We start from the raw sequence: 25543 nt of genomic DNA on the forward strand, positions 1-25543 counted from the left end.
TCGACATCTGTGCAGTAACAGAAACCTGGTTTAAGGCTCCTGAGAGCACCCCAGTACTACTAGGCTATAACTCATACCATACCTTTCGGCCACAGAACCAGGACCGAAACACAAAAGGTGGGGGTATATCCATATTCATCAAGCATACCCACAACTCCAGGTTAGTGGTGCAGCACAATGCATCAGAGGTCATTCTCGTGCAACTAAAAATGGGCGAAACTGCAATCCAAATTGTAGCTTGCTACAGATCACCCACCATGACCCAGGACTCCCATTCTGCATTTCTGGAGACACTGGGAAATATGAAGGTTCTACCAAACATAAACTGGGAGAACTCCTCAAGTACTAACTCCCTTGCCCAACGCTTTCTAGAATTTATAAACTCAAATGTCCTGGATCAACTGGTCAACACCCCCATCAGAGGGAACAACATATTGGACCTGGTCATCACCAACATGGGCGACCAGTGTTCCACATCGGAGGTCAACCCCTCGCTGGTTAGATCAGACCATAGACTAATCACTCTGGATATCCACATTCCACCCCCACCCCCAGTCAAGGAAACCACCGTGAAAAACTTTTCAAAAGCAAACTTCACGTTACAAGACCGAGGTGGAAGGGTTCACAGTCCCCATGCTAAAGGACAATGCTGTCCAAGCTGCTGAAACCTTTACAAAGGCACTCTATGAGCATCTGTAGGAATGCATGGATCATGCTATCCCAAGTAAAACCAAGACTCACTCCTCCAAGAAAAGGAAACCAGTCTGGTGGACCCCTGCCATAAACAAGCTATCCCCCTACCATAAACAAGCTATACAACAGAAGGAGGAAACTAGTACAGAAAAGAGTAAAATCCCAAGAAGGAAAGCCATTCCTGATCAGTATCAGCAAGAAACTACGATCCCTCATTAAATCATCCAAGGCTAGTTTCGAAAGAAAAATTGCCAATGACTCCAAAGATAACCACAAAGTGTTCTTTAGCTATGTAAAGAACCTAAGTGGAAACTCTCAGATCTGCTCCGAGTTGGTGCAGAATGGCACAAAATACACTGAACCAACTGATATTGCCAACATTCTGGCAGACAGGTTTAGTGCAAACTTCACCCCCCTCTCACCCCCTAAAGGGCCCATAACCATACCAGAAGAATGTAGGGCCCCGTCAATCACCGACACACAGGTTAAAACAGCCCTATCCAAAGCCAAAAACACAGCTTCAATGGGACCGGAAGGTGTCCCAGGCTGTGTCTTACAAGAGCTCCAAAATGAACTAACCCCTCACCTAAACACACTGTTCAAACTCAGCCTCTCTACAGGCTACATACCCACAGAGTTGTGCACAGCAACAGTTATCCCACTCCACAATGGTCCCCAGGAACTATTGCCCTATAAGCCTGACAAGCCTGGTCTGCAAGGCTATGGAGCGCATCATCATGTAACACATTAGCAGAGACATTGGGAACCTCCAAACCTTGGACCCTACCCAGTTTGGCTTTAAGGGCAAATCAAGCCTCCTAAACCTGGTGGATTTCTTTGAGACTGTTACCAAGGCATTAGACGAGGGAAAGGAGGTCCACACAGCCTGCCTAGACCTCGCAAAGACTTTTGACACCATTCCCCATTCTAATATTATAGACAAGCTCACCAGCTTGAACATAAACCCATATGTCACGAGATGGGTTGCCAACTGGCTCATGGTGAGAGTTGCAGGCTCTATGTCAGACTCTAAACCGGTTACAAGTGGCATCCCCCAGGGCTCAGTCCTAGGACCCCTCCTGTTCGGTGTATACTTCTCAGAGATACAGGCAGGCATAGGAGGACTATGGCTGACCAAGTTCGCAGACGACTGCAAACTAGAGGCCGTAATTGATTCTCCAGCTGATACAGACACCCTCCAGAAGGGTCTCACTGAGACTGATACCTGGTGTCAAAATCATGGCCTCAAGCTAAATGCTAAAAAGTGCATAGTCATCCCCTTTGGAAAAAATAAAGTACCCACGAACTACTACATAGGTGGTAGTCCCCTAAATACAGAAATTTTAATAAGGGATCTGGGGACCCAAGTAGATAATAATCTGTCCTTTGATAATCGTATTGCCAAGGTGATTAGAAAATCCTATACGACCCACCTAATCACAAAAGGGTTCGCATCTAGAACAAAAGAGGCTATTGTGCCTCTACTCATCACTCATTAGACCCATCATAGAATACAACGCCCCATTTGGGATGTACCTTACAAGACACCTGTAACAGCTGGAAAGACCACAAAAGTACCTCACCAAGAGGATTACTGGCCTCAAACAGATGCCCTATGCAGCCCGACTCAGGAAACTCCAACTGTACTCTGTTGCATACCGCTTACTCTGAGGTGATGTCTGCCTGACATACAAGGCCATGTCCAACCCAGAATTGATGGACATGCTCCACCTAAAAAAAAAAAAACAAATCCCGGAGAGCCACATACTCTAGAGATATAAACCTCACCACAACGATAAATAGGACATGCTGGAGGGATAGATTCCTGGCCCAGAGACTCTCCATACTTTGGAACAGGATTCCAGTACACATCAGGCAGAGCCCCTCACTAACACTCTTCAAGAGAAACCTTGACGGGTGGATGGGAAACAGAAAATTTACCCCGGGGATCACTGCAGTGGCTCTGCTGGCCAGTGGCACAGAGAACTAATGGCTGTGCTGGACAGAGGCACAGGGAACTAATCTAAGGGGGTGGCGAAAGCCAACACATTCTGGCTAGGCTTAAAAATGCCCTTGTACAGAGATAGCCTAGTACTTACCTATGAATGTTCCTAGATCCTTTACTACTGGGTCGAGTCTTTGGGGTGTTTTATCAGTGTAATAATTAACTTGGGTTGACAGTTTTCCAAAGGGCATTATAATGCATTTCTTTGACACTTGAGTTTTAGGCCATGGCTTTGGCACCTAGTTATTTGTGTTAAACCTTTTTGCAAGATGTTGGTGTGTTTAGAATAGCTCATTATTTACAGTCATCTGCAAGCTTTGTGAGCCTGAGGCTTTGAATGTTAGTCTTGACTTCTGAGAAGTAGATACCAAACAGTTGTGGGCCCAGCAATGGAGCCCTGGGGTGCTCCACTGGTGACCATTTTTTTGGTTGTGGTGGTCTTCCCAATCCTGACATCTTGAGTCCTGTCTGTGAGGTAGCCTGCTATCTATTGGGTTGTGCTCCACTGTTGACCATTTTTTTGGTTGTGGTGGTCTTCCCAATCCTGACATCTTGAGTCCTGTCTGTGAGGTAGCTGGCTATCTATTGGGTTGTGTAGTAATTTATGCCTAGCTCAGAGAGCTTGTCAACAGTGCCCAAGTGGGGGTATGTATTGTATGCCTTGACTAGGTCAAGATGCGCAGTATGCACTGTTTGTTCCCCTCATTTATTGCCTTGGCAACCCTCTCAAAGAAGTCTGCTAGGGTAAGTAGGCATGATCTTCCCTTAAAATTAAATTGGGATGGGTCCAGTGTCTGTAGGTTACCAAATTTCTTGCTTATTATTTCCATGATAATTTGTTCCATGACTTCGCATATTAGGCTTGTTAGTCTGATAGGCCTGTAGTTGCTGGGTAAGTTGATAGTCTGCCCTTATGGAGGGAATAACTGTTGCAGTCCTCCATTCTCTTGGAATATAGCCTCTTTTAAGGCTGTAGTTGATTGAAGAGTGCCTCAAGTGATCCTGATAGGTCATGATTTAGACCCTTTCAGAGACCAGCAGAGATGATGTTGGGACCCATGGAGGTGGTGGTCTTGGCTTTAGTGAGTGCTGCCAGCACCTGATCCTTGCTAATACTTGGGGGTAGTATGCTGGAAGACATTTTACCTGGTGGAGCTTGAGTGTGTGTGTGTGTGGGGGGGGGGTTGAAGTTTAGTTTGAGCTGAATTTATCAGCCAGTAGACTTATGTCAGCCTGCTCGGTAAAGGTAGTACCATTCACCGTCAGTTCACCACACTGCTGTATTTTACCTTTAATGTTCCAGACATAGCTGAAGAAGACCTTGTGATTGTCCTTAGCCCGTGAGGCTATCCTGACTTCATAATTAGCCTTGTTGGACTTAGACCTCCTAGTTTTTTTTGTTTGTTTTTAAAGGAATTGCTGTTCTGGATTTTGGCCATGAGTTTTCTTCTCTTATTGTATATGCTGTTTAGGTTAGGATTTCACCAGCGGGGAGTTGTTTTCAATGTTTGTATTGGGTTTACGTCTGGTAGGTACGTCAGCCTTTAATGCCTTAAATATAATAGTGCACAATTTAGTTTAAGGGTAGCAGTTGTACTTTTTCTTAAAGCTAAAGTTAATACTTACTGAAATCATGCAGGTTTGTGTCCGACATCAAGACAGGGAGTAGATAACATAAGAACAGGTAGAAATATGTGTCTGGGAACACAAGGTGCAGCTGTCACATTAGCATGAACAGCTTTAACGTTAGAATAGGGTAATACCTGTGGTGTAGTTATCAGTTTGGGTTTCTTTTTTGGAAGATTTGGTTTATTTGTATGTGTATTTTCCATGAGTTAAAAGGAGATTTTTGAAAACATTTTTGAGTGCTTTTATTGAAGCAAAACATCTAGGAAATTGCATCTGCATTTAATTGAATGATATGAGACCCATCCAATAACTATATTGGATCAAGCACCAAGAAAATGTTGGGTAAAGCTGTAGGGTAATGCTGTAAAAATGTGTGTGATATTGCATTTATCTGTTAAAAAGAGAAAATTTAAGGAATGGAAGGGGGTATGATTTGAGTAGTTATGATGGGATACCTAGTGAGTGGGATAAAATGAAAATGTACTTGAAAAGCATGGTTAAAATAAGAAAGAAAGCAGTATGGGAAAGATGTAATTGAAATCGTGTAAAAGATTTGACAAAGGTTAACGTATTTCAGAAGAAGGAAAATCTCGTGGAACAAGAAAAGGCGCAACTGCAGACTGCTAATGGGGAAAGTAATTGAATATTTGGACAAAATTAGTGAGTTTAGAAAGGTTGCTTTTAAACAGCTATTTTGATAAAAGCTGTTGAGAATGAAAGTTTTTAGCATGCTGATATGCGCAACAAAAACTACAAAAAATAAATTACCATAGATCTTACAATTTGGAGATTTCAGAAATTTTATGTAGATTTGTATAAATTAGGGGAATGGAGAATAAAGTCAGAAATCAGAATATTTAGAGATGACTTGTTTATTCCAAGGTTAGAGGAAAATGAGGTAGAAAGTAGAGTTGTATAAGCTGATCTTACTATAGCAGTAGATGGTTGATCCCTAATGCAGTAGCTTCAACCATATGAGACGCATCCTGCCAAGGATGCAGCAGCCAGCTAGCCTCCAAAGCCTCTAGTTCCTGAGGACATGCAGCAGATATTAATGGAGGCAAAGAAACTTGGTAAAGTTCTTTCTGGTTTCGTAAATCATATATTACTATGTGGAAAAGATTTTCTAGTAATTGCCATAAGAACCAGGACCTTTTAAGACTAATATTTCTGTGGTTCTACAGTATTTGTGAGAGCTGTCCTTTGGCCTTATTTACTCCTGTGTCAAAGTTCATTTGTTGGCCATTTCAGCATATCTGCCCATTGAACCTCCCTCTCAAAAATATTTTAACATTCCCCGTAGAAAACACCATAGCAAGGCAATTCCAGGCAGGATCAAGGCAGATTCTACTAGGGCTTTTGCTTTGTCAGTGGCTTTTTTGAAAGGGGTGAGCTCTCAAATTATTCTAGTGGTGGCAACTTGGTCCTCTGTACATACTTTTGTGAAGCATTACAAACTAGATTCTTTTTCCAGGTTTGGAACAGGCTTTGCCAGGACCATTCTGTGAGAGCTCCTGAACTATGACTTCCTCCTTTCCACTCCATTTAAGCTGTGCTATTTCAACCCATATAGCAAAAGTTACTTCAGCAGTGATCAAATGATGAGTATAGTACAACTAAGCTTACCATAACAGTTAATGTTTGAATAATCACTGCTGCACTAGCTGCTCCCACCCTCCATCTCCTTTGTTTTGCTGTTTGTTGGTTCCACGGTGTGGACATTGAATTTGATTTACCTAGCATTGTCTTTTTTCAGGGCTCTAGCTTTTTTTCTGTTGGCATGAAAACTTGCGTGCTTGGTGTTCAGACAGCTGATTTTCTACAGCTCTGCTCAAGCTGTCAATGGTTTGGGCGTGTGGAAGGTGCCCATAAGCTTTGAAAGCTGGCCGGACGTTATCCTGTGTAGGATATAGTCCATATAGCTAAGGCTACTTGCAGCGTGAGCATTCAGACATTTACTGTACTTGCTAACCTGTACTGCCCTTGTAATTATCCTGGAATATTAATGTCCATTACTCCTAGACAGGACTTGCCCTTTAAAATAGGTTTACCAAAACACAGAATACCATATTTATTCTTGTTTATGTACATTATATATTAGTCTCACTAATCAGAAAAGCCCCTATTTTTGCATATTTGGCCACCCAGGAGGAGTCTGATATTAGGAAATGAGAAAAGACCACATTAAATAAAATCAAACACAGCACTAACCCTTAAGGGACACCAGCTCAAGCAGCCTCTCAGTCAGATAAATCACTGATGGTTGCCCTTTGGTGTCTTTCAGGCAGTTTTGTGTGGTGTCTTTCAGGCGGTTTTGAACCCACGTTCCAATGTAGGGATTTACTGATGATTTCAATATTAAATTGTTAATGATATAGTGCGATAAACTGTTAAATGCATTTGATAGATGTAAATAGACCACTACAACCCCAATACCAAAGTCAGTGGCTAAACTGATAAAGTTGTAAATGTTAGTCTTTCATGTTAGTAAAGGTGGACTGTCAAAGGTCCAGCTCTACTGCATTCCATGATTATTCCTAAAATGTGTCTTTCAAAGCACTTTCCTATAAGCAATGTTAAGTTGGTTGTCCTGTAATTATTGGCATTATTGAATGCTTCCCCCGTTATGTAGGTACTTCATTGTCCACTTTCCCACTAATAGGAACCACACCACATGACAGTAAGTCGTTGACCAAAAGAAAGCTAGTAAATTATCTGGTGCAAGACTTGAATTAACAGTAAGAGTTGTATACAAGTTCTGTTGACAGTACTGGAGGAGAGTAGTAGTATCACTTATGCAAGCTAATAAATTGTGATGGTATTGCTTTGTTTCTTTACTGTTGTCTACAAAGTAATGATTAAATGTATTTGCTAGATCTGTGTCTGGATGTAAAGTTCTGCCCCCATGAATGATTTGCCAAAGAATATCTGCAGGTTCCTTATGCATGTTGACCTGTCAAAGCTTTACTACCCTTGAACTTGGCAAGATGGTTTTCCATATCTGTTTTTTGTCTTTCTCAAGGAGTCTTAAATTTTTACTCACTCCTAGTATTGTTTCCTGGCAGTAGAAGTGTATAACTTCTCGAACTTGTAATGGTCCATGGAGATCAGTGCTTCACCCCAGAAAACAAAAAATATATATATTTTTTCCTTAGTAGTCTTGTGTGCATTGACTACCATGGTGGGGGGGTCAAAACCACATTTTTTTCTTTATAGTCTAGTTCCTTAATTTATTTACATGTGCAAGACAAATAGCTTCAGGTGAGTTCCATACTAAATCCAAAGAATCAGTCATGTAAAAATTAAGTATTATGAAACTTAAGAGTTGCCATAAACATACCTGGTATATTGGAATGAGGTCTCACTGATCGGGGCAGATAACTGGAAAGCTAAATGATCAGAATTCCATAGTGAAACCTTTTTTTATATATACAACCCTTTTGTGTAATGCAGGGCATCATTATGTTTCTCCAGTTCTTTTCCACTGGAAGTTATTCAGATGTGATAGTAATGGCTCCACACTGCTTCAAACTAGTATTGAGAATTTCTGTAGAACTTTATTTTGTTTTATCCTGTTAAATAAGGTATTGCCTTAACTTTTATCTTGTTAAACAGAGATATAGCCTTAGTTTTTATAGGGCATAGTACAGCTTGACTGGCCTTTTAGTCTAGTTTTGCTATGCTTTGTTGCCGTACATTCTTCAAAGTTAATGATACCATCTCGTCTCCTTTGGGAAGAGGATAAGCAACCTAATCCATTGTACTGATAATTACCAGTGAGGAGTTGGAGTCCCAGTAGGTTGTACACAGGGTCATGGATGCACATGTATCCACCAAAAAACATGTCCATGCTCTAGCTGGAATTTCTGCATGCTCATATTAATCAATAGCTAGTGTTACATACACGGTCGGGCTGCTGTAAGACTCAGGGCTGTATCAGAATAGTGCCAGTGAGGATAGTAATGCACAGAACCTACAGTGTTTAGCTCCTCTGCCTAGATACACAAACATTGCATCCCAAGTTCTCTCCATCCCTCCTCCACTGGGGAAGTCCTTGGCCTGGAGGTAAGCTGGACTTTTGGGTGGAGGGAGCAAAGGTGGATTTGGTAGGTTGGTTGATGGCCAAAATATGACTGAGGATGCATATGTATAACAAAAAAAAAAAACAAAATCAGTTATGACTGACTGTTAACAGGTGCAAAAGCAGGAATCAAATCTGCTTGCCATAAGGCACACAAAAAGCATAATTTTCTTTCTTTAACAAACACCATGTTGTATCTTGTTCTGTCTGAATGAAGTGTATTCACTCAGATGAGGGCATTACAGATCCCTCAGGAAGTGCTTAATATCTTAAAAGTTTTAGCATTTACAGTATCCACATGACACGTCTGGCTGAGTCACTCTTCCTCTCAGGATTTAAATGAAGAACTTCCATCTTTCCAAAAAGTGTAGCTAAAGATAAGCATATGATGGACAAGACTAATAAGTTGTGTACGTTTTCAAGCTGTTGGGTTCAGAGCACTGTTGTAAGACACTCTTGCTTAGATGAAATGATGCAAGTCAGATTGTGGAAATAGTCATCCAAGAGAAAGTTCAAATTTCCTACCTTAACTGCAAGATGAGGTTTTTTTCTGACCATGTCAAGCTTGTACTTTCTCCTGTTTTTGATTTGTCTTCCCCGCCTCGTTTGGGAAGGTTTGCCTTACCTCATATTGACAGTGGGTGGCAGACTCTTTTAGGCCAAGATCTCAAGAGATCCAAATACTTAAATTCCTTGGATTCCATGACCAAAGGCATCATCACTACCACTGCCTGATTAAGAGCCTTAACTGCTTGTCCTTCCACTGGTAGTTCAGAAGTCTCTTCACTAGCAATGGATATGCATTTGTCAGTGTACCCAGTGTTTAATATTACCTGCAGTGGTTTACCTGATGCCTAGTTTGCAGGTCTTTGTTTTTCCAAGACCGGTTAGCACAATAGTTAAGGTAGTCGCCTCCCGTGCACAAGGTACAAGGTTCTAGCCTGACCTCTGACCAATGCCTCTTTGGCATTTGAATGTTCTCCCTGTGCTTCTTTGGGGGTCTTCCCCCAAAACGCAGTGTGTTTCCATCTCAAACTCACCCATGAACCGAAGATGTGGAAATTGCCTGGAGAAAAAATACAATGAATTACTCAGGGCTGTAGTACCCCAAGACAAGAAGAAGAGGGAAATAGGCCTAACCGAAGAAGAATAGCTGCACCTCAAAACAGCATGTGTGAGGACTACAGAACAGGATATGTGGCTGAGTCAGCTAAAGAAATAAGTACAATAAGGAAAGCTAACAGTAGAAGTCCAGGAAGACATCAAAAGAAAGGAGGAGTGCAGGACAAAGTGGGACATAGAACAGACAGACTAGGCTAGGAAGGCATACTGGATGGCTGACGAAGCTTTGAAGGGAATTCTGCCAGCTTCTAGAAAGTGACTCAGTAGGTGGCATAAAGAAACTGTCAGGTTGCAAGACAAAGACAGAAAGATAGTCAGACACCCTTCTGCTCACCAGGTTCACAGGGCATCAAAGGTAAAGGAGAGGTATTAAGAATAAAAATAATTAAAAAAAACACATGGAAGCTGTACTGCCCTGTGATGAGAGAAGAGGAGCCCACCAGGCAAAGTAGCAGGCTCAGATGAATATCCGTTTAAAGGAGGTTGGCATAATGGTTGATACTTGCCTTACAGACACAAGGTTCAGGGTTTAATTCTCACATGGGTTAATTGACTAGACCTAAAATGACCCACAAGGTCAGTTAGCCTAGTAGTAACCTATGAATGCAGCTGCATTGTCAGAACCTACCAGCATATTGTTGCTTCTCACTTTCCTTTACTGAGTTCAGCAATATGCAAGTATCACCATATCCCAGAATGTGCATCCCAGGTACCTGTATGCTTTAATCTGTTACACTTCCCAGTTCTACTGATGTTATTGTGGTCTTCCCTTTCAGGAAGAGTTCTTCCGTAATTCCTGGGGTCAAAGCCCCAAATTACTTGGTTACCCCAAATTAGGATGGTGCAGTGGTGGCGTCACCTCACAGCAAGAGGTTCTCCAGTTCAATTCTCGGTTGGGGTGCCTTCTGTGTGGAGTCTGCATGTCCTCCTTGCTTTCATGTGGGTTTTCTCCCACGTTAAAAAGACATGCGTCTAGAGCATTTCTCCCCGGACTGCCGCTGGAAATTGACTTTGTTACAAGCCTGACTTTCCCGGTAAATAAATGTTGAATAAAAATAAATTACTATTTTCTTCAGACCATGATTCCATCTTAGTACAGCCAGACTCCTTCACTATTCTCTCTCTTCAGGTTCCCGATTTCAAAGGTCATTGGGTTTCTAGGAGGTCCAGAGTCTACCAAGATAGACCCAAAAGGTACACTTTTGAAAGAGATGGAAGAGCAGAAAGGCACTATTTTTCTTACATCTTTTCTACTTTAAATTTGGAGAGTTGATAACACTCATCACAAGAAGAGTGTTGTTCACAAGCAGTCTACTTTTCCTTAAAGACTCCTCAGAAAGCCTGTTGAACTACAGTGTCATCCACCTTGGTGGTTCCTCCTTTGGCACAGCATTATGTAAGATGTCATCTCCCTTGCTGTATCCATAATCTGCACCAAGAAAGATGTCTGTCATTTTCCTGATACCATAAAGAGCTTTGTTCTGAAATGACTGTCCTAAACCTGACCTGTCTTTAACAGCTGCTATTATTATTTTTTTTTTTAACTTCTTGGGTCCAACACTCTGTCTAGGCCATAGACCCCTTTATGAAGCTTGTGCTCATCACTTCCATAGCCTCACTGAGGATTTTGAGCCATTTTAAGCCTACCCAGTTTCCCTCAAGAAATGAGAATCAAGCCCTGTACCTTACATTTGCAAGGTAAACACATTAACTTATGTCAATCCGTCCCTTAACTAATACCATGAAGTCAGTTTTACTTCAGTCTTTGATTCCCAGGAGCTCTTTCTCCAGCATCTTCATTAAAGTCAGAATTGTGTCTTTCTCTAGTTCATATAGAGTTACTTTGTATTATTAGTGTCTTTAAATATGGTTTAAAATTATTTTTCACTAGCTCATTTAGCTAGAATTATCTGTGTGCTTATTCCATATTAGTGGACTTTCTGCTTGTGTATCTTGATATTTAATAACTTTGTCTTTCTGTTCTGTTCATAAGATGCTGTAGTAGCCGAGTATAGCTGTTTCATTAATCAGTGCTGCTTTTTTCTTGAACTGTGATATCTAGTTTTCTTAAGTCTGCCTTATCTGTTGGTATTGAATGATCCCACGTAATCATTGCTTCATTTTCAGTAATCTTTTATGTTTTGTGTTTCCAGTGTGCCTCAGTTGCTTGTGTGTTTAAATATGTACAGTCTCCAGTGTAACAACCCTGCCATATTGTCTTTCATTACAGACCCAAAGCCATAAGCTTATTACAACCTGCAGCAAGATGTTAAACTGTTTCTAGTTCTGTACTGCGAAAACTACATTTCTGTATTTCTTATTTCATGGATTTTTTTGAACCATAGAAAACCTATTCCACTATCTTGAGCTGCCAATATTAACCTTTCATCTTTTGATTTAAATTTGCCTTGCCTGAGCCACTTCTGCATACGTGGTTCCAGTAGTTCTCTGCACATTCCCATCATTGTGAGCTTTCCATTTAAAAAAAATATATACATCAAGTTTCTCAATATTCTTTCCTTTGCATTTTTGCACTTTTTTGTTTCTACCTAATTTTTGTTCACTTAGATTTTGATTTCCATGCCTGCCTCTTTCCCAAAGGTTTCTATTAACCTGTGCAAAAGTATAATCTTAGACTTGTTTTCTTCGTCTTCATAGATTGTAACTTCCACTGTAGTTACAATGATGTACATAAATAGATATGCAGTCCCACAATCTCTGACCTGCTATATGTGTAGTCAGTTTGAAGGAATCCCATGCCTCTTTAAAGATCAAGTGCAAATACTTTTTTTTTGCCATTTCTTTTCATTATGATTATGCCCTCAACTTGTAAATTGGGTTTTCTTATTCTAAAATCTTTAGTTCAGTGGACCTATATTCATTAAGTTTAATTAACTGGTGTTTGTTTACTGTATGCTGAGCAACTGGCCAATTACTTCCTTATTCCATATCATTTAGCCCTGCCTTCTGATGATGTTTTAGAGGGGGGAGAAACAGATGTCCTGACTGAAATTGCTGTTGCAGTATTCCTGACCTGTGGGGTTGTCACCTCTACATCCATCCTGGGTACCAAACTTTTACCTTCCAGAGGACATGTATCTGATGCATAACCTCAGCTGGTATGCATTAGGGTGTATAGACGGACGTATGAGCATGGATTCCCAGACTGTCTCACTGACCAGAACACGGGTCATGCATCCATTGGACTGATCACTGACCATTTGTACTTTTGCTTTGATCATTTATCCAGATAAGTGCCCCATTGGGGAAGTTTCCTTTTTACATACGCTATTTTGTTGAAAGTTGTTAGATAGTGGCTAGGAGGGATAAATAAGAGTGCAGTAACCAGTTTCCATACAAGGTCTTTCATACCAAGAGTCTTTTGCCTAGGCCTGGAACATGATTGTAAACGATTGTAAATCTTGCTCAAGCTGTCAGTCATTTGTTCCCAAGACTTTAGACCACACCTTTTTAGAGATTTTGTCTTAAAAGCTTGTCCCAGTCCAAGATGGCTGAATCCACATCCTCATATGTCCCTCTTCTGCTGAAGAAAAAGCTAAAGAAGCCCAGAACAGGTCCGTTGTCAAGAGGATCAGACTCTGATGTACCCGCTGAAGTTCCAGAACCTGTGGTATGCCAGGTTACATCTTAGCTGTGTGCTCCAAAGACCCTATCAGAGGCCAGTATGGCTACTGAAACTTAACAGACTGCTGGTACATCCGATGTAACGCAGTTCATCATTTCCAAGGGACCTCACTGCATCCCTAAAATTTTAGTTAGGGAAGAGATCCCAGTCTATCTAATAGAAGTTAGACAGGATTCTGAACCTCCGTGTCTCATCCAGGCAGAAGTCATGACTAAAAAGAAAAAATAGAAGATTAGGCATGTGGCTTCTCTCTCCGCAGCTAGGGAAATAAGTGGATAGATGTCTCACAGGGGGGTTTTCAAAGCTGTTATGTTGAAACCTCCCTCCTTTGGGTCATCACAACCACAAGCTGCTCCTTAAAAAGCTGCCTTAGTTTCCTCCTCTTCTGAAGAAGACTACAACTAAAATTATGACTATTCTCCAGACTATTCCTCTCAACTGCATTCACCAAGACAAATCTCTTTCGATGAAGAAGACTCTGTCACCAGATTCCCCATATTGAGCAAGTTTGCTTTAGGGAGATTATCCAAAATATGTTGAAACACTTTGAATGGCAGTCCACTCAGACCTCTGATGTTCAGAAGAGGTATTATAGCCTCTCGGGAATAAATACCCCTGCCCCTTCTGTCCTTGAGGCTTCCAGGATGCCTTTCAGTCCACCTGTTCTGCAACCGATGATCAACCACCTGCTCCTAAAAGACCAGACAGGTTCTACAGAGTACCCGAGGACCTAAAATTGTACAAGAATCCAGTGGCAGACCCCCACTGCAGTATCATTGTGTTCAGATAACCCCTCAAAGCTTCTTCCTAGTATAATGCCCTAGCTACTGACAAAGATAAAACTATGGATAAATTGGGAAGAAAGGTTTACACCTCTGCTACCCTTACTTTTAGGGCAATTAACTGCTAGTGTCAAAAGACAAAGTACTTCATGTATGTCCTGCACTCCTTAAGCAAGATTATGCTGGATTCTTCTACAGTAGAGTCAAAGCAACAAATGCAGAGTCTGTCTCCCAGGCCACTGAACTAGCCAGACACAGCATTAAGTGCAGTTATGATGCTGTAGATGCTGCCACTGGATCTGTTCTCAGATATGCATGGCTCTGCAGTCAGCTTATCCCCGAGTATTCCAAATGAAAACTTTTCGACTCTCCCTTGGACAAAGAGTACTGTTTGGACCTCAGGCTTGCCATTCTGTTCAAAGCCCTCCAGGACCAAGGTAATACTATGAAAGACTGCAGATAGATTCTACTCCGCTCTGTGTCTAGATACTGTAGGGGCTATCCATCTAAATCTATCTCCTTCGTTAGAAGAGATCCTAGGACATCTCAGAAATATAGAAATCCCCCTTAGGAAAAGGTACCCTAACAAACATCGTAAGGAACCTCCAGTGGGGAGGCCTCCCTTTGGAAGACAAAAATCTGTGACCAACTTTGCAGCACCCCTACCCTCCCTCAGTCCCATTAGTCCTCCTTCCTAAAGACTCTTGTCTCTCCCTGCCCAGATGGGAAGCTGTTAACACAGACAAGATGGTCCCCTGTCCAGCAAGGTTTCTTATGCCATGTCCTGAGAAAATATTCCTCCTCTGAAGGCATGCTACAACCACCTCACAACCAAATGGCCTTTTCTCCCCCCTATTTTTCAAGACCTCTTGAATCGGGGCACCACTGACAAATCCCAAAGGACGTCGTGGGAAAATTATTTTCTATTTCCAAGGAAAGAAGGGCAGTGGAAAACCGTCCTAGACTTCTCTGTCCTAAACAGTTACTTGAAGGTACCTTCTTTCAAAGTGTTCTGTCTTCAAACTCATCTGCCTTTCATTCTCCCCCAGGCTTTCTTAGGTTACTAGAGCTAAAGGACACCTACTAACACACAACCCATTATTCATTCTTGCAGAAGATTCCTCAGGTTTTCCTCTGGTTCCTCACATTTTCAATTTATTGCTCTGGCTTTTGGTCTTTCCAGAGCTCCAGGGGTATTCACGAAGTGTCTACTGCAGTAGTAGCTTTCTGTCACACTCAGGGAATGCAGATTTTCCCCTACTCGAACAACCTATTAACTCGGGCACTCTCTCCTGAAAGCTTCAGCAGCTACACTTAACCCTTCACCTTCTGACAGGTCTGGGTTTCACTGTAAACTACAAAAATCCCACATGACTCCTACACAGAACCTGATTTTTTCGGGCTGCAGTCTGGACACACTGAAAATGCATGCCTTCCTCCCCAGGAGAAAATTGTCTGTCCATTTTTTTTTATAAAATTTCTCCACCACAGCCCATTACTTAGCAATGGAGATGCTGAAAACTTTGGGGTTCATGGCAGCCACAGTCCTTATGCTTCTCCTTGGCCAGACTTCATATAAGGAAGGTCCATTGGTAACTGAAATCTGTGGTGTCCTAGCACTGTCACCCCTTGGGCAACCCGATTCCTCTTCTCTCTTGCCTCAAAAAGGAGTTGCTGTGATGGAAGAGACAACTAGCCCTCAACCCAGTACTCGCACGATTTTCTACTCAACAGGTTCACACATGCCTTGGATGAGGTGTGGGGGGCATGGGCAGGATCCCACACATTGCAAGGCAAATGACAGCCTCACTTCCTGAGGGAACATATCAATCTGAAGGAAATGAGGGCTCTTCTACAAACTTTTCAGGCCTTCACCCACCTTTGGAAACCAAGGCTACTCAGTGTATACAGACAGCACCATTGTCATGTGGTACATAAACAGAAAGGTACCAAGTCTTATCAGTTGTTCAGGTTAACACAGGAGACCTAGAACTTTGCCACCCGGATGGACTTGACACTCAGCCACATACATCCCTTCTCAGAACAGTGTGATAGACTCCGTAAGCTGCTCCCTGGAGGACCCCCCCCCCCATGAATGGATGTTAAAGGTTTTCCAGACAATTACCCATCAGTGGGACATTCCTTGGGTAGACCTCATTGCATCACCAACCATCCATAAGTTTCTTCAGTTCTGCACCATGGACCCTTGCCCCACAGCTTGGAGGACAGATGCTTTTTCTTTCCAGTGGATAGGAAGTTCCTCTGTGCTTTTCCTCCTTTGCCTCCTCTTTCAAAAATCCTTCTAAAAACACGAAAGGAAGCACCCAAACTCCTTTTACTGGCACACTTTTGGCTGAGGCAGCATTGGTTTCCCCTGCTGTTTCACTGGATAGAGAGAAATTACAGGAAAATGCTTCTACAGCCATACCTGATAACTTTACAAAAAAGATTGCTGCTCCACGTAAGGCTTCTGTCTTCCAACTTTATTATGGGTGATAGAATTTTAATTCCTCAGGCACCTCTTCTCTGAAGAGGTGGTTCAAGTACTACTAGAAACCAGAAGACTCACTGCTAGAAACATTTACACAGATAAATGGTCAGCATTGTCAGGACCCACTCTTACTGCAGTACAGCAGGAGCTTGTAGTTATCTATGCAGACTACTTCAATCCGGTTTGGCCTACTCTTCTGTAAAAGCTCACCTGTCAGTGCCTGCCACCTTCTTAGCCCTCCATTTATTATGGATAGAGTGAGGCCAAGCTTTTCCTCAGGAGAGTCTAGCATCTTAACACAGCAAGGAAATTTCTCTCCCCTTAAGGTCCTAATTTTGTCCTAGAAAAGCTTACACTGCCTCCTTTCAAACCAGCATCTTCTGCTTCTCTAAAATGCTGTGCTTGGAAAGCTGTCTTTCTTTTCTCTCACCTCTGCTAGGAGAGTTTGAGTTGCAGGCTGTGATGGCCATTCCTCTTTTCTTATTTTTCACAAGGGCTGGGTAACTGTCAGGGCGAATCCATCCTTCATGCCTAAGATAATGAACAAGCTGTCCCCCAGTCAGGCTATTCACCTACCCACTTTCTTTCCCAATCTGCAAAGCAGGAGGAAATGTATCTTATTCTCTGGATACCCACATACAACTTGTATTTTATCTGGACAAAACTTAATCTTTCAGAAAGACTGACCAGCTGTTTGTATTATTTACAAGCCCTAAGCTGGGCCAACCTTTCTCCAAACTCTTTCAACATGGATTTCAAGGCGGTCTCTTTTTGCTATTCGCACTATAGTAAAATCTTGGTTTTCCTTCCCAAAAGCACATTCTACTAGGGTAGTAGCTTTCTCAGGGTTACACACAGGAGTAGAGACTGTAGGTCGATCTTGGAGGCTGCCACTTGTGTCCTCTGTACACAGCTGTACCAAATGCTACAAAATTGATGCTTTCTCCAGGTCCAGGGCAGCCTTTACTAGGTCAGTCCTCGATAGACTGCTGGACAACTCTTCTACTCAGTATCCAACCACCCTTCCTTCCTTCCTCATTCGGCTCTGGAAATCAGCCATATGTCAGGAATACTGCAATAGTGATTTCAGTCACAATGCAGTACAAAAGACAGATCATGTCTCCTAAACCTGATGACTTCTTTGAAGCAGTCACCGAAGCCGTAAATGAAGGTAAGGTGGTTCTCGCAGCCTATCTAGATCTCGCCAAGGCTTTCGACACCATCCCCCACTCTGGAATTATAGATAAACTCACTAAACTAGGTATAAATCCCTATGTCACAAGATGGGTTGCCAACTGGCTCACTGACAGAACCCACACTGTGAAAGTAGCAGACTCTAAATCCAACTTCAGACCAGTGACAAGTGGAGTACCACAGGGTTCAGTCCTGGGTCCTTTCCTGTTTGGTATCTACTTCTCTGAAGTACAGGCTAACATAGAAGGTCTTTGGCTAACAAAGTTTGCAGATGTCTGCAAACTAGGAGCCATAATCAAAATTCTTAACTATGTGAACATCCTGCAAAATGGCCTCACTGAGACAGATGTCTGGTGTCAAAGCCATGGCCTCGAGCTCAATGCCAAAAAGTGCATTGTCGTCCCTTTTGGTAAAAACTCTGGCAATAGTCTACTTAACACCAAAAGTGTGATAAGAGACCTTGGGACACAGGTGGACAGGAGTCTCTCCTTTGATAATCACATCGCTACAGTAGTCAGGAAATACTTCTATGTGGCACACCATCACAAAAGGTTTCTCATCCAGGAAAAAAGAGGTCATTGTTCCCCTCTATTCATCACTCATTAGACCCATTATAGAGTACAGCACCCCTTTTGGTATGTACCTTGCAAGACATCTACAACAAATGGAAAGGCCGCAGAAATATCTCACAAAGAGGATTACCGGCCTCAAACAAATGCCCTATGCAGACCGTCTCAAAAAACTCCAGCTTTACTCTTGTCGCATATTGCCTATTCAGAGGCGATCTCTGCCTAACATACAAAGCTATGTCAAACCCAGAACTGTTGGACATGCTCCACTTAAATAAATCCCAATCCCTCCAAGCTACATGCTCTAGGGACTTAAACCTTGTCATCACAATAAACAGAACATGCTGAAGGGATAGATTCCTGTCCCAGAGACTTCCCATACTCTGGAACAAACTACCTATCTGTATCAAACAAAGCTCCTCAGCACTCTTCAAGAAAAATCTTGATGATTGGATGGGAGATAGGAAATTCACCCCGGGGATTACTTCTGTGGCTCTGCTTGACAGGGGCACAGGAAAATAATTTTCTTTTATGGCAAAAGCCAGGGTACCATTTGGCTAGGCTTATATAGGCCCTAGGGCCATTAGCCTAGTACATAACTATGAACCTATGAACTTGCAATAAGTGTAGATGACCTACTGATCACTGTTGCAGGAGTCCATCTCACCCTCCATCCCTTGTTTTCTACCTCGCTTCAACTTTCCTATTCTCCTCCTTTGCTTTAACCACTGCTCTGTTACATGGGAACAGGGGAGTTTTCTTACCTATTCAAGATACACCCCTCCTAGCTGATCAATCTCCATCTCTCAGTAATCTTTAGACCACTGGCTTTGGAGATGTTGTGAGGATCCACACTCCTTTTTCAGTCTGTATATTCCAATGCATATGAGCTGAGGTCCTGCATCAGACGTACAATCTCAACAAGGTAAAGGTTTGGTACCCCTGCCGGACATTGGCAGTGACAATCTATATGTCAGGAATACTGCAATCACAACTGTACTTCCTGCTGACATGGCAGTATGAGATGAGGTACCTGCCATTTATGTGGGCATTCATCTAAAGGGGACTTCCATTCCTCATTACTGGTGTCTTGATCCTCTACTTTCCACCCTTTGCAAGGAGGCCCATTACCTCCCCTCCCTTACAGTTCCCTGGAGAAAGTGGTCCTCATACTACTGAAGTACTCCTTGCAGAATCAGTAACTAGATGGAGTGGCGGGGGGGGGGGTGCTCAATCTTGAGTCATGGCTTCTTGGGCATATGATTCTTCCAGGTACAGCTGATTCTTGGATGAACTTGTCTGTCTCCAGGTACCATTGGAGTTTATCAGAATTTGATTATCCATCAGTAAGTGTTTCTCTGTATCCATGGGCATTACATCTGTTTTACTGGCCTTCAATTCTCTCCACTGTCCAGAGAGTTGTTGCTTGTACTACTTGCCTGGGCTGCCGAGTATGATTTAGGTTGCAGTGGAGTTAATATCTACAGTGCACCCTTTCCTTTATTGCAGCTTTGAAGTAGGGTGTCTTAGCTTAGTTGTCTCACCCCTCAGATTTCATGTTTATTCTCATGTGGTTTTACTGCTTGAGAATCTGCACAGCCGTAGGAATGCATTTAGGAGTGTCATTGATGTTGGATATTTTTTTTTGTTACTGTATCATTTGATACAGAAAATCATCCTTGATGGATTAAGATTATAGTTTTCTAATCCTCTGTTGAGGAGTGTTTCTTCCATCTGGGCGTTGCTTTTGGAATCCGTGTAAAATGAAAATGTGTGCACTTATATTATTTGTTTATATTTTGTTTTTGGTTTACAGGTTAGTACTGTCTGATAGCAAGGGAGTGAAGTTGGGGACACAGGGGATGAGTGTACTTCTGAAATCAGCTTGCTTTGACACTAGTGTACTTCATTCTCAAGAATGGAAAGTTCTAGAAAAGATACAGAATGCCATTTGGCAGAGAGTATAAACCCAGCCATAGGGTTTGCATCATGTGGAGTGTTCTCTTTGTAGATCCTCTGATGTGTACCTAGCCTGTTGCTTATTTTCTGGAAATATGCAATGCCCATTTGTTGGTGCATATGAGATTTTTACTGATGTATTTTTCTCACATAAGGTGAGTGGCTACTGAAAATTAAAAGATCCTAACCTTTAAAGTTGGTCTGATCTGTGCACTTGCATGAATGTTATTTTAACACTTAAATGCTGCTGTTTTAATCATATCTTGAGGTATATCTATGATGATCTGTTTGTCTTTAATGTTTAACTAATAATGTATTTTTTCTTCTTGTAGGGTTTATATGGCAGTGTAATTGTTGCAGGGGGGAACACGTTGTTACAAGGTTTCACAGACAGACTGAACAGAGAACTCTCACAAAAGACTCCTCCAGTAAGTATTAAGTATGTTACACTGAGAAGATCTTGGTAGCAATCAGTGTCTTTTCTGTCCAGCTTCAACCTGGATTTGACTGATCCACCTTTGAGCTGAAGTCTGCCATTCTAGATTCTTCAGCATGAGAGCTCTGCCTCCTCTACCCATAGTACTCTGCTCACCCCTCTGTAAACACAGAGCTCTGTTCTCCCCTTCTCTCCTCAGATCTCGTTTGCCTACTTAGGGAATGCATCGTGGTCTGCGAGCTCTGCTCATCGTACCCTTTTAAGCTGCCTTTAATGGTCAATTTTATCCTCTACCCTAGTTGTTAGTATTTTGACAGTGTTTCAGTTACTGAAGGCATAGTTTTTGAGAGTCAGTACGTGCTGATTAAATTTGTGTCCTGTTTTTTTTTTCCATTTTCTCTGGGCATTCCTGCCCTTTTTCCCTGCCTCAAAAAAAAAGGTGGGGAGAAGAAGAAACATTACAGTCTGTAAGAAATTCTTAGTAACAATGAACCAACAAACTAGGTAAGAGGCACTGCTGGAAACAGAGGCACCGAACACTTTAGGACCAGAATCAAGAAACTCTTTAATGCGAAACAAAACTAAACAGTAATGTAAGGCACTTTTCGTGTGGCTACATAGCCAGACTTCTTCAGACAAAGGAAGCAAAAAGTTTGCAGTATTAAGTATTCACCGTATAACTTCCTGTTAAACTAATTAACCAGTAAAAACACATCTCCATAGAAACTGTTAAAAGGCAGTAATTAGGTAATGTTAAAAAAGCCAAGTTCAGCATTTTCCAACTTAAAAAGCTGCAAAAAAGTATTAATCAAGCAACCCAATTTGATACTACATTTGGTAACAAACTTTATGGAAAAATGTTTTGTTTTGTGGGTGGGGATGGTGGGATTGCTTGCTCAATACTTTTTTTTATAGCTTTTTAGGTTGGAAAATGCTGAAGTTGGCTGTTTTTAACATTACCTAATTACTGCTTTTTAACTGTTTCTATGGAGATGTGTTTTTATTGGTTAATTAGTTTAACAGGAAGGTATTGGGTGAATACTTAATGCTACAAACTTTTTGCTTCCTTTGTCTGAAGAAGTCTGGCTATGTAGCCAGACGAAAAGCACTTTACATTACTGTTTGGTTTTATTTGTTTCGCATTAGTGTTTCTTGATTCTGGTCCTAAAGTGTTCAGTGCCTCTGTTTCCAGCAGTCTCTCTTACCAACAAATTATTAGTATTTTAGATTTTCTGCTACAATTATAGGTAGCTAGGCTTTGTACTGTTAGTTTGTTAGACACAGTGTGCTTACTGTTATTGTTTGCTGTGTTTTTAGGATGGAGAAAAAGAAGAAAGGTTTCATAAAATGTACCTGATGTCAATCCTCATTCATTCTTGATGAATAGGACTCTGTTCCTATCCTCGGAACTGGCTCAGCCATTATACAGCTCACACCAACCAAAAAAAACTCTTGAGCTAAGACTCTACCCACAATGCCCCTCTCTCCATTACCTCAGATTCTGTTTGCCACTCTGGTAACCAGATGCGTTAACCAGTACTCTCCAGCTAAGTTTTAAAATCTTTTATTCCTCTTTAACAAATTCCTGTTAACTTTAAACAAGTTATTTTCCTTCTTGTTTACCTTTCTTGACTGATTCTGCTTCTCTACCCTACATACCGTCACGGTATTCTTGTTACCATTGTTGGTAAACTTTCCCTCTCCCTGTTCCTTTTAAGGTGACCCTCTTTTTATATTATCATCGTTGGTATTCCTCCCTTTCTCTACCAATCTTGCTATTCTCTCTCCACCATCGTTGGTAGAATTTCCATTTATCTTTGTGTGTGTGGGTCTGTCACCCTTTTCGTTGGCGACTTCTGTTCCTCACAAAGTGGCAGAAAAACAGATGGACATTTCAGGCTTCAAGCAGTGCCAAGAGTGTGGTCGAAAGATGGCTAATGCAGATGAGCATATTTCATGCGTCTACTGTTTGGGTGCACCCCACTTAGACATTGACTGTTCATCTGCAAGGCCTTCAGTTCCAGAGCCTTATCAGAAAGATAAAACAAGTTGATATTAAAAGGACTGTTAAAATCTTTCGAAGAAGCCCTGCCTAAGCCAGATCCTACTTCATCTAAGTCAGACCAAGCTTAAAAGGGAAGTCATTCGGTGCCAAGCTCTCCTACGGCACCAGAAACTGAGACACAAATCTTTGGTTCCATCAGTCTTCTCAGAACCAAAGAATAAGGTTCCAAAATTGAACATTTGGCAGCAGCAACCATGGCAGTCTCGGAACTGAGACACAAACCTTTGGTTCCATCAGCCTTCTCAGAACCAAAGAGTAAGGTTAAAAAATTGACAGAACAGGAATATTTGGCAGCAGCAACCATGGCAGTCTCGGCACCGAGAACTTCGGCACTGATGTCGGCACCTGCCCCCTTCATTTCCCAGTCTGTACTGACTTCACCACCGCAGACTCTACCCACTCCTTCAGTGCGGAAGTCAGAGCTGATTTTAGTTCCCAGGACAAGGTATTCCCCTTCCAGAGACCCCTTTGTGGGTCAACTTCCTAGTCTATTTTTGGAAAGGCCAGAATCCCCTTCAGGGATATCTGTCCGATCTTTCAGGAGTCTTTCCGAAGTAGACGTGAGATTGGATCAGCTTTTTGTGGCCAGAGGTCTTCCTTCCCCTTCTCAGATCCCATCTTCCCTCTGGAGTTGGGATCTTTTCTCCCAGGACTCCGGATTTTCCACCTCTGATGTCCTCAGGAGGCTTAAAGCCCTCCACTTCGATTCCCCTGGTTCCATTTGTCCTGGTGCTGACAGACACTCCCTCTTCAGCTCCAGGTGGTGCTCTGATATCTTTGGTTCCCTTGGAACTGGTAAATTCTCAGGGCTGTAGCTCAGCTGTTGGTTCTGAGGGCTCTGGATTGGTTCCTACCTTTTTCTCTGAGTCTATCTTGGCTGTCTGAGCCTTGAAAGTTATGTGCTTTTCCCCGGCTCCTGCTTTGGTTGGTGGTCCTTCGAAGCGGGGTGTGACCTTGGTTCTGCAGTAGTCTTTCTCTCGTCAAAGCTTCCATCCCTCTTTGGGGGGGGGGGGCTGCCTTCCAAGTCATGGAGAGGGCATTATCCTCTGTGGGCTCTCAGCTGACTCCTCCTGTATCGGAGTGTGATATGTTTGTACCTTCTGGTCCAGAGCTGACACCATCTCTCGCATTTGGACAGCGATCACTGAAGATGCAAGTTACCGGTGTACAGGGCCCCTCTTCTTCAGAGTCTTCCTCAAAGATTCCCACTGAGGAACCACCCCAAAAGAAGACATGCAAGAGGAAGCACTTGGATTCCCCGAAAGAATCTGTCACAAGATGTGGACTTCAGTGAGGAGGAGGGTTCTCCCCGGTCACCCCCTGACGTCTCCTTTGGAGACATCCTAGAGATCCTAAAACAGAGGGGTGATTGAAGCCCAAAGACCCATCCTCTGAGGAATGTGTACTTGCAAGCATTCGGTGCTTGACCATCTACTTCCTGGATGACCCCACCCGCTGACTACCTCGTTAAGTGAATCACGCAGCGGGAGTGGAAGACCCCTGATTTCGTAGAGCTGATCCCATGGAAACCAGACAAACTGTTATCAACCTCTGAAGATCAATATTGGGCAAAAGGTTTAGCAGTAGATACCATGATGGCGGCGGCCACCATGAAGGAACTTGCTGATGAGTGTCTCACTGTTTATCTACCTAACCAAGGATCTAGGAGAACAGACAGGTTTGGAAAACGGTTTAATACTTCATCGACCTTTGCCCTAAGGTCCTTGAATTTCATGGCACACTTTACTAGACTCCAGAGGGATCTGATCAAGGAGTTATCAGATACCCTTGCCAGAGCTGTGTCTGATGAGGTGTGAGATAAGGTTGCCTGTCAGCTGGCCACCCTGGCATCTATGTTGAATTTTTCCATGAAGCTCATCACTCACGCAGCCGAGGAGACGACCAGAGCAGCGGGTTCAGGCATTACACCTGGATGCATTTGTGTGAGTTCATGGAGCCTTTCACATCTTCCTTCATCAATGCTCCCTTTGACGGATCTTCTTTGTTTGGCCCCAAAGTCAGACACCTTAGCCAAGTGCGAAAAAGATGGAAAGACCCTTTCTGCTGTGGGCATTTATTTTTCTATTCCTCAGCAATCATATTCCAGGAATCAGAGGAGTGGGAAGATATGGTTCAAGAAGTCCCAAGGGCCTTTTCAGGACACACGGTAGCACCCCTCTGGCAGGGGGGAGCTCTAATGGAAGATGCCCACCCCATAGCAGGGTTCCAGAGACTCCTTCTCTGTACAGTTCTACCAGCGCTCCTGAAGGGAGGCCTGATTGCATACCTCTGGAAGCAGTCGGGGGGAGACTTTCACGGCACCAGACAGCCTGGCAACTAAACTTCTGATTATGTGGGTGCAGAGAATCATTGCCAGAGGTCATCATCCCCTTCATTCTTTTCCCAAGATCACAAAGAAGACTCTCCAATGTTCCAGCCAATCAGAGGGATCAAGCAGCTTTGGAGATTTAAAAGCTGCTAGAAAAGAAGTCATCCAAGAAGGTCCAGCCAGATCAGCTAGGATCCGGATTTTACTCAAGTTTGTGTTTAGTGCCAAAAAAGACAGGGGACTAGAGACCAATACTGGATCTCTGCCTTCTGAACAGATTCGTTCAGCAAACAAAATTCCAGATGGTCACGGTACAGGCTATACTTCCCTTCCTATAGGGAAAACGATTGGATGTGCTATATGGACCTTCAAGACGCATATTACCACATAAAAGTGGACAAACGTTCAAGAAGGTTTCTTCACTTTCGTCTAGGAGCCAGTCATTTTCAGTTCAGAGTGCTTCCCTTTGGTCTCACAACAGCCCCCAGGGTGTTCACCAAATGGATGGCAGCAGTCACAGTTCACCTGAGACTACATGGATT

The 25543-nt window shown here is 42.6% G+C and overlaps 1 protein-coding gene across 1 annotated transcript in view; it reads left to right on the top strand.

The window, feature by feature from the left end:
• The window catches only part of ACTL6A (actin like 6A), a gene marked incomplete in the record, with an annotated part of 1351363 nt that overhangs the window by 1123488 nt on the left and 202332 nt on the right, over nucleotides 1–25543 (top strand). Inside the window, 1 exon segment of the mRNA XM_044070379.1 lies at nucleotides 20504–20599. Coding sequence (XP_043926314.1) covers nucleotides 20504–20599 — 96 coding nt within the window.

The sequence above is a fragment of the Protopterus annectens genome, chromosome 4.part1 (assembly GCF_019279795.1).
Source record: "Protopterus annectens isolate FY-2018-M chromosome 4.part1, PAN1.0, whole genome shotgun sequence".
Taxonomy (NCBI): Eukaryota; Metazoa; Chordata; order Ceratodontiformes; family Protopteridae; genus Protopterus; species Protopterus annectens.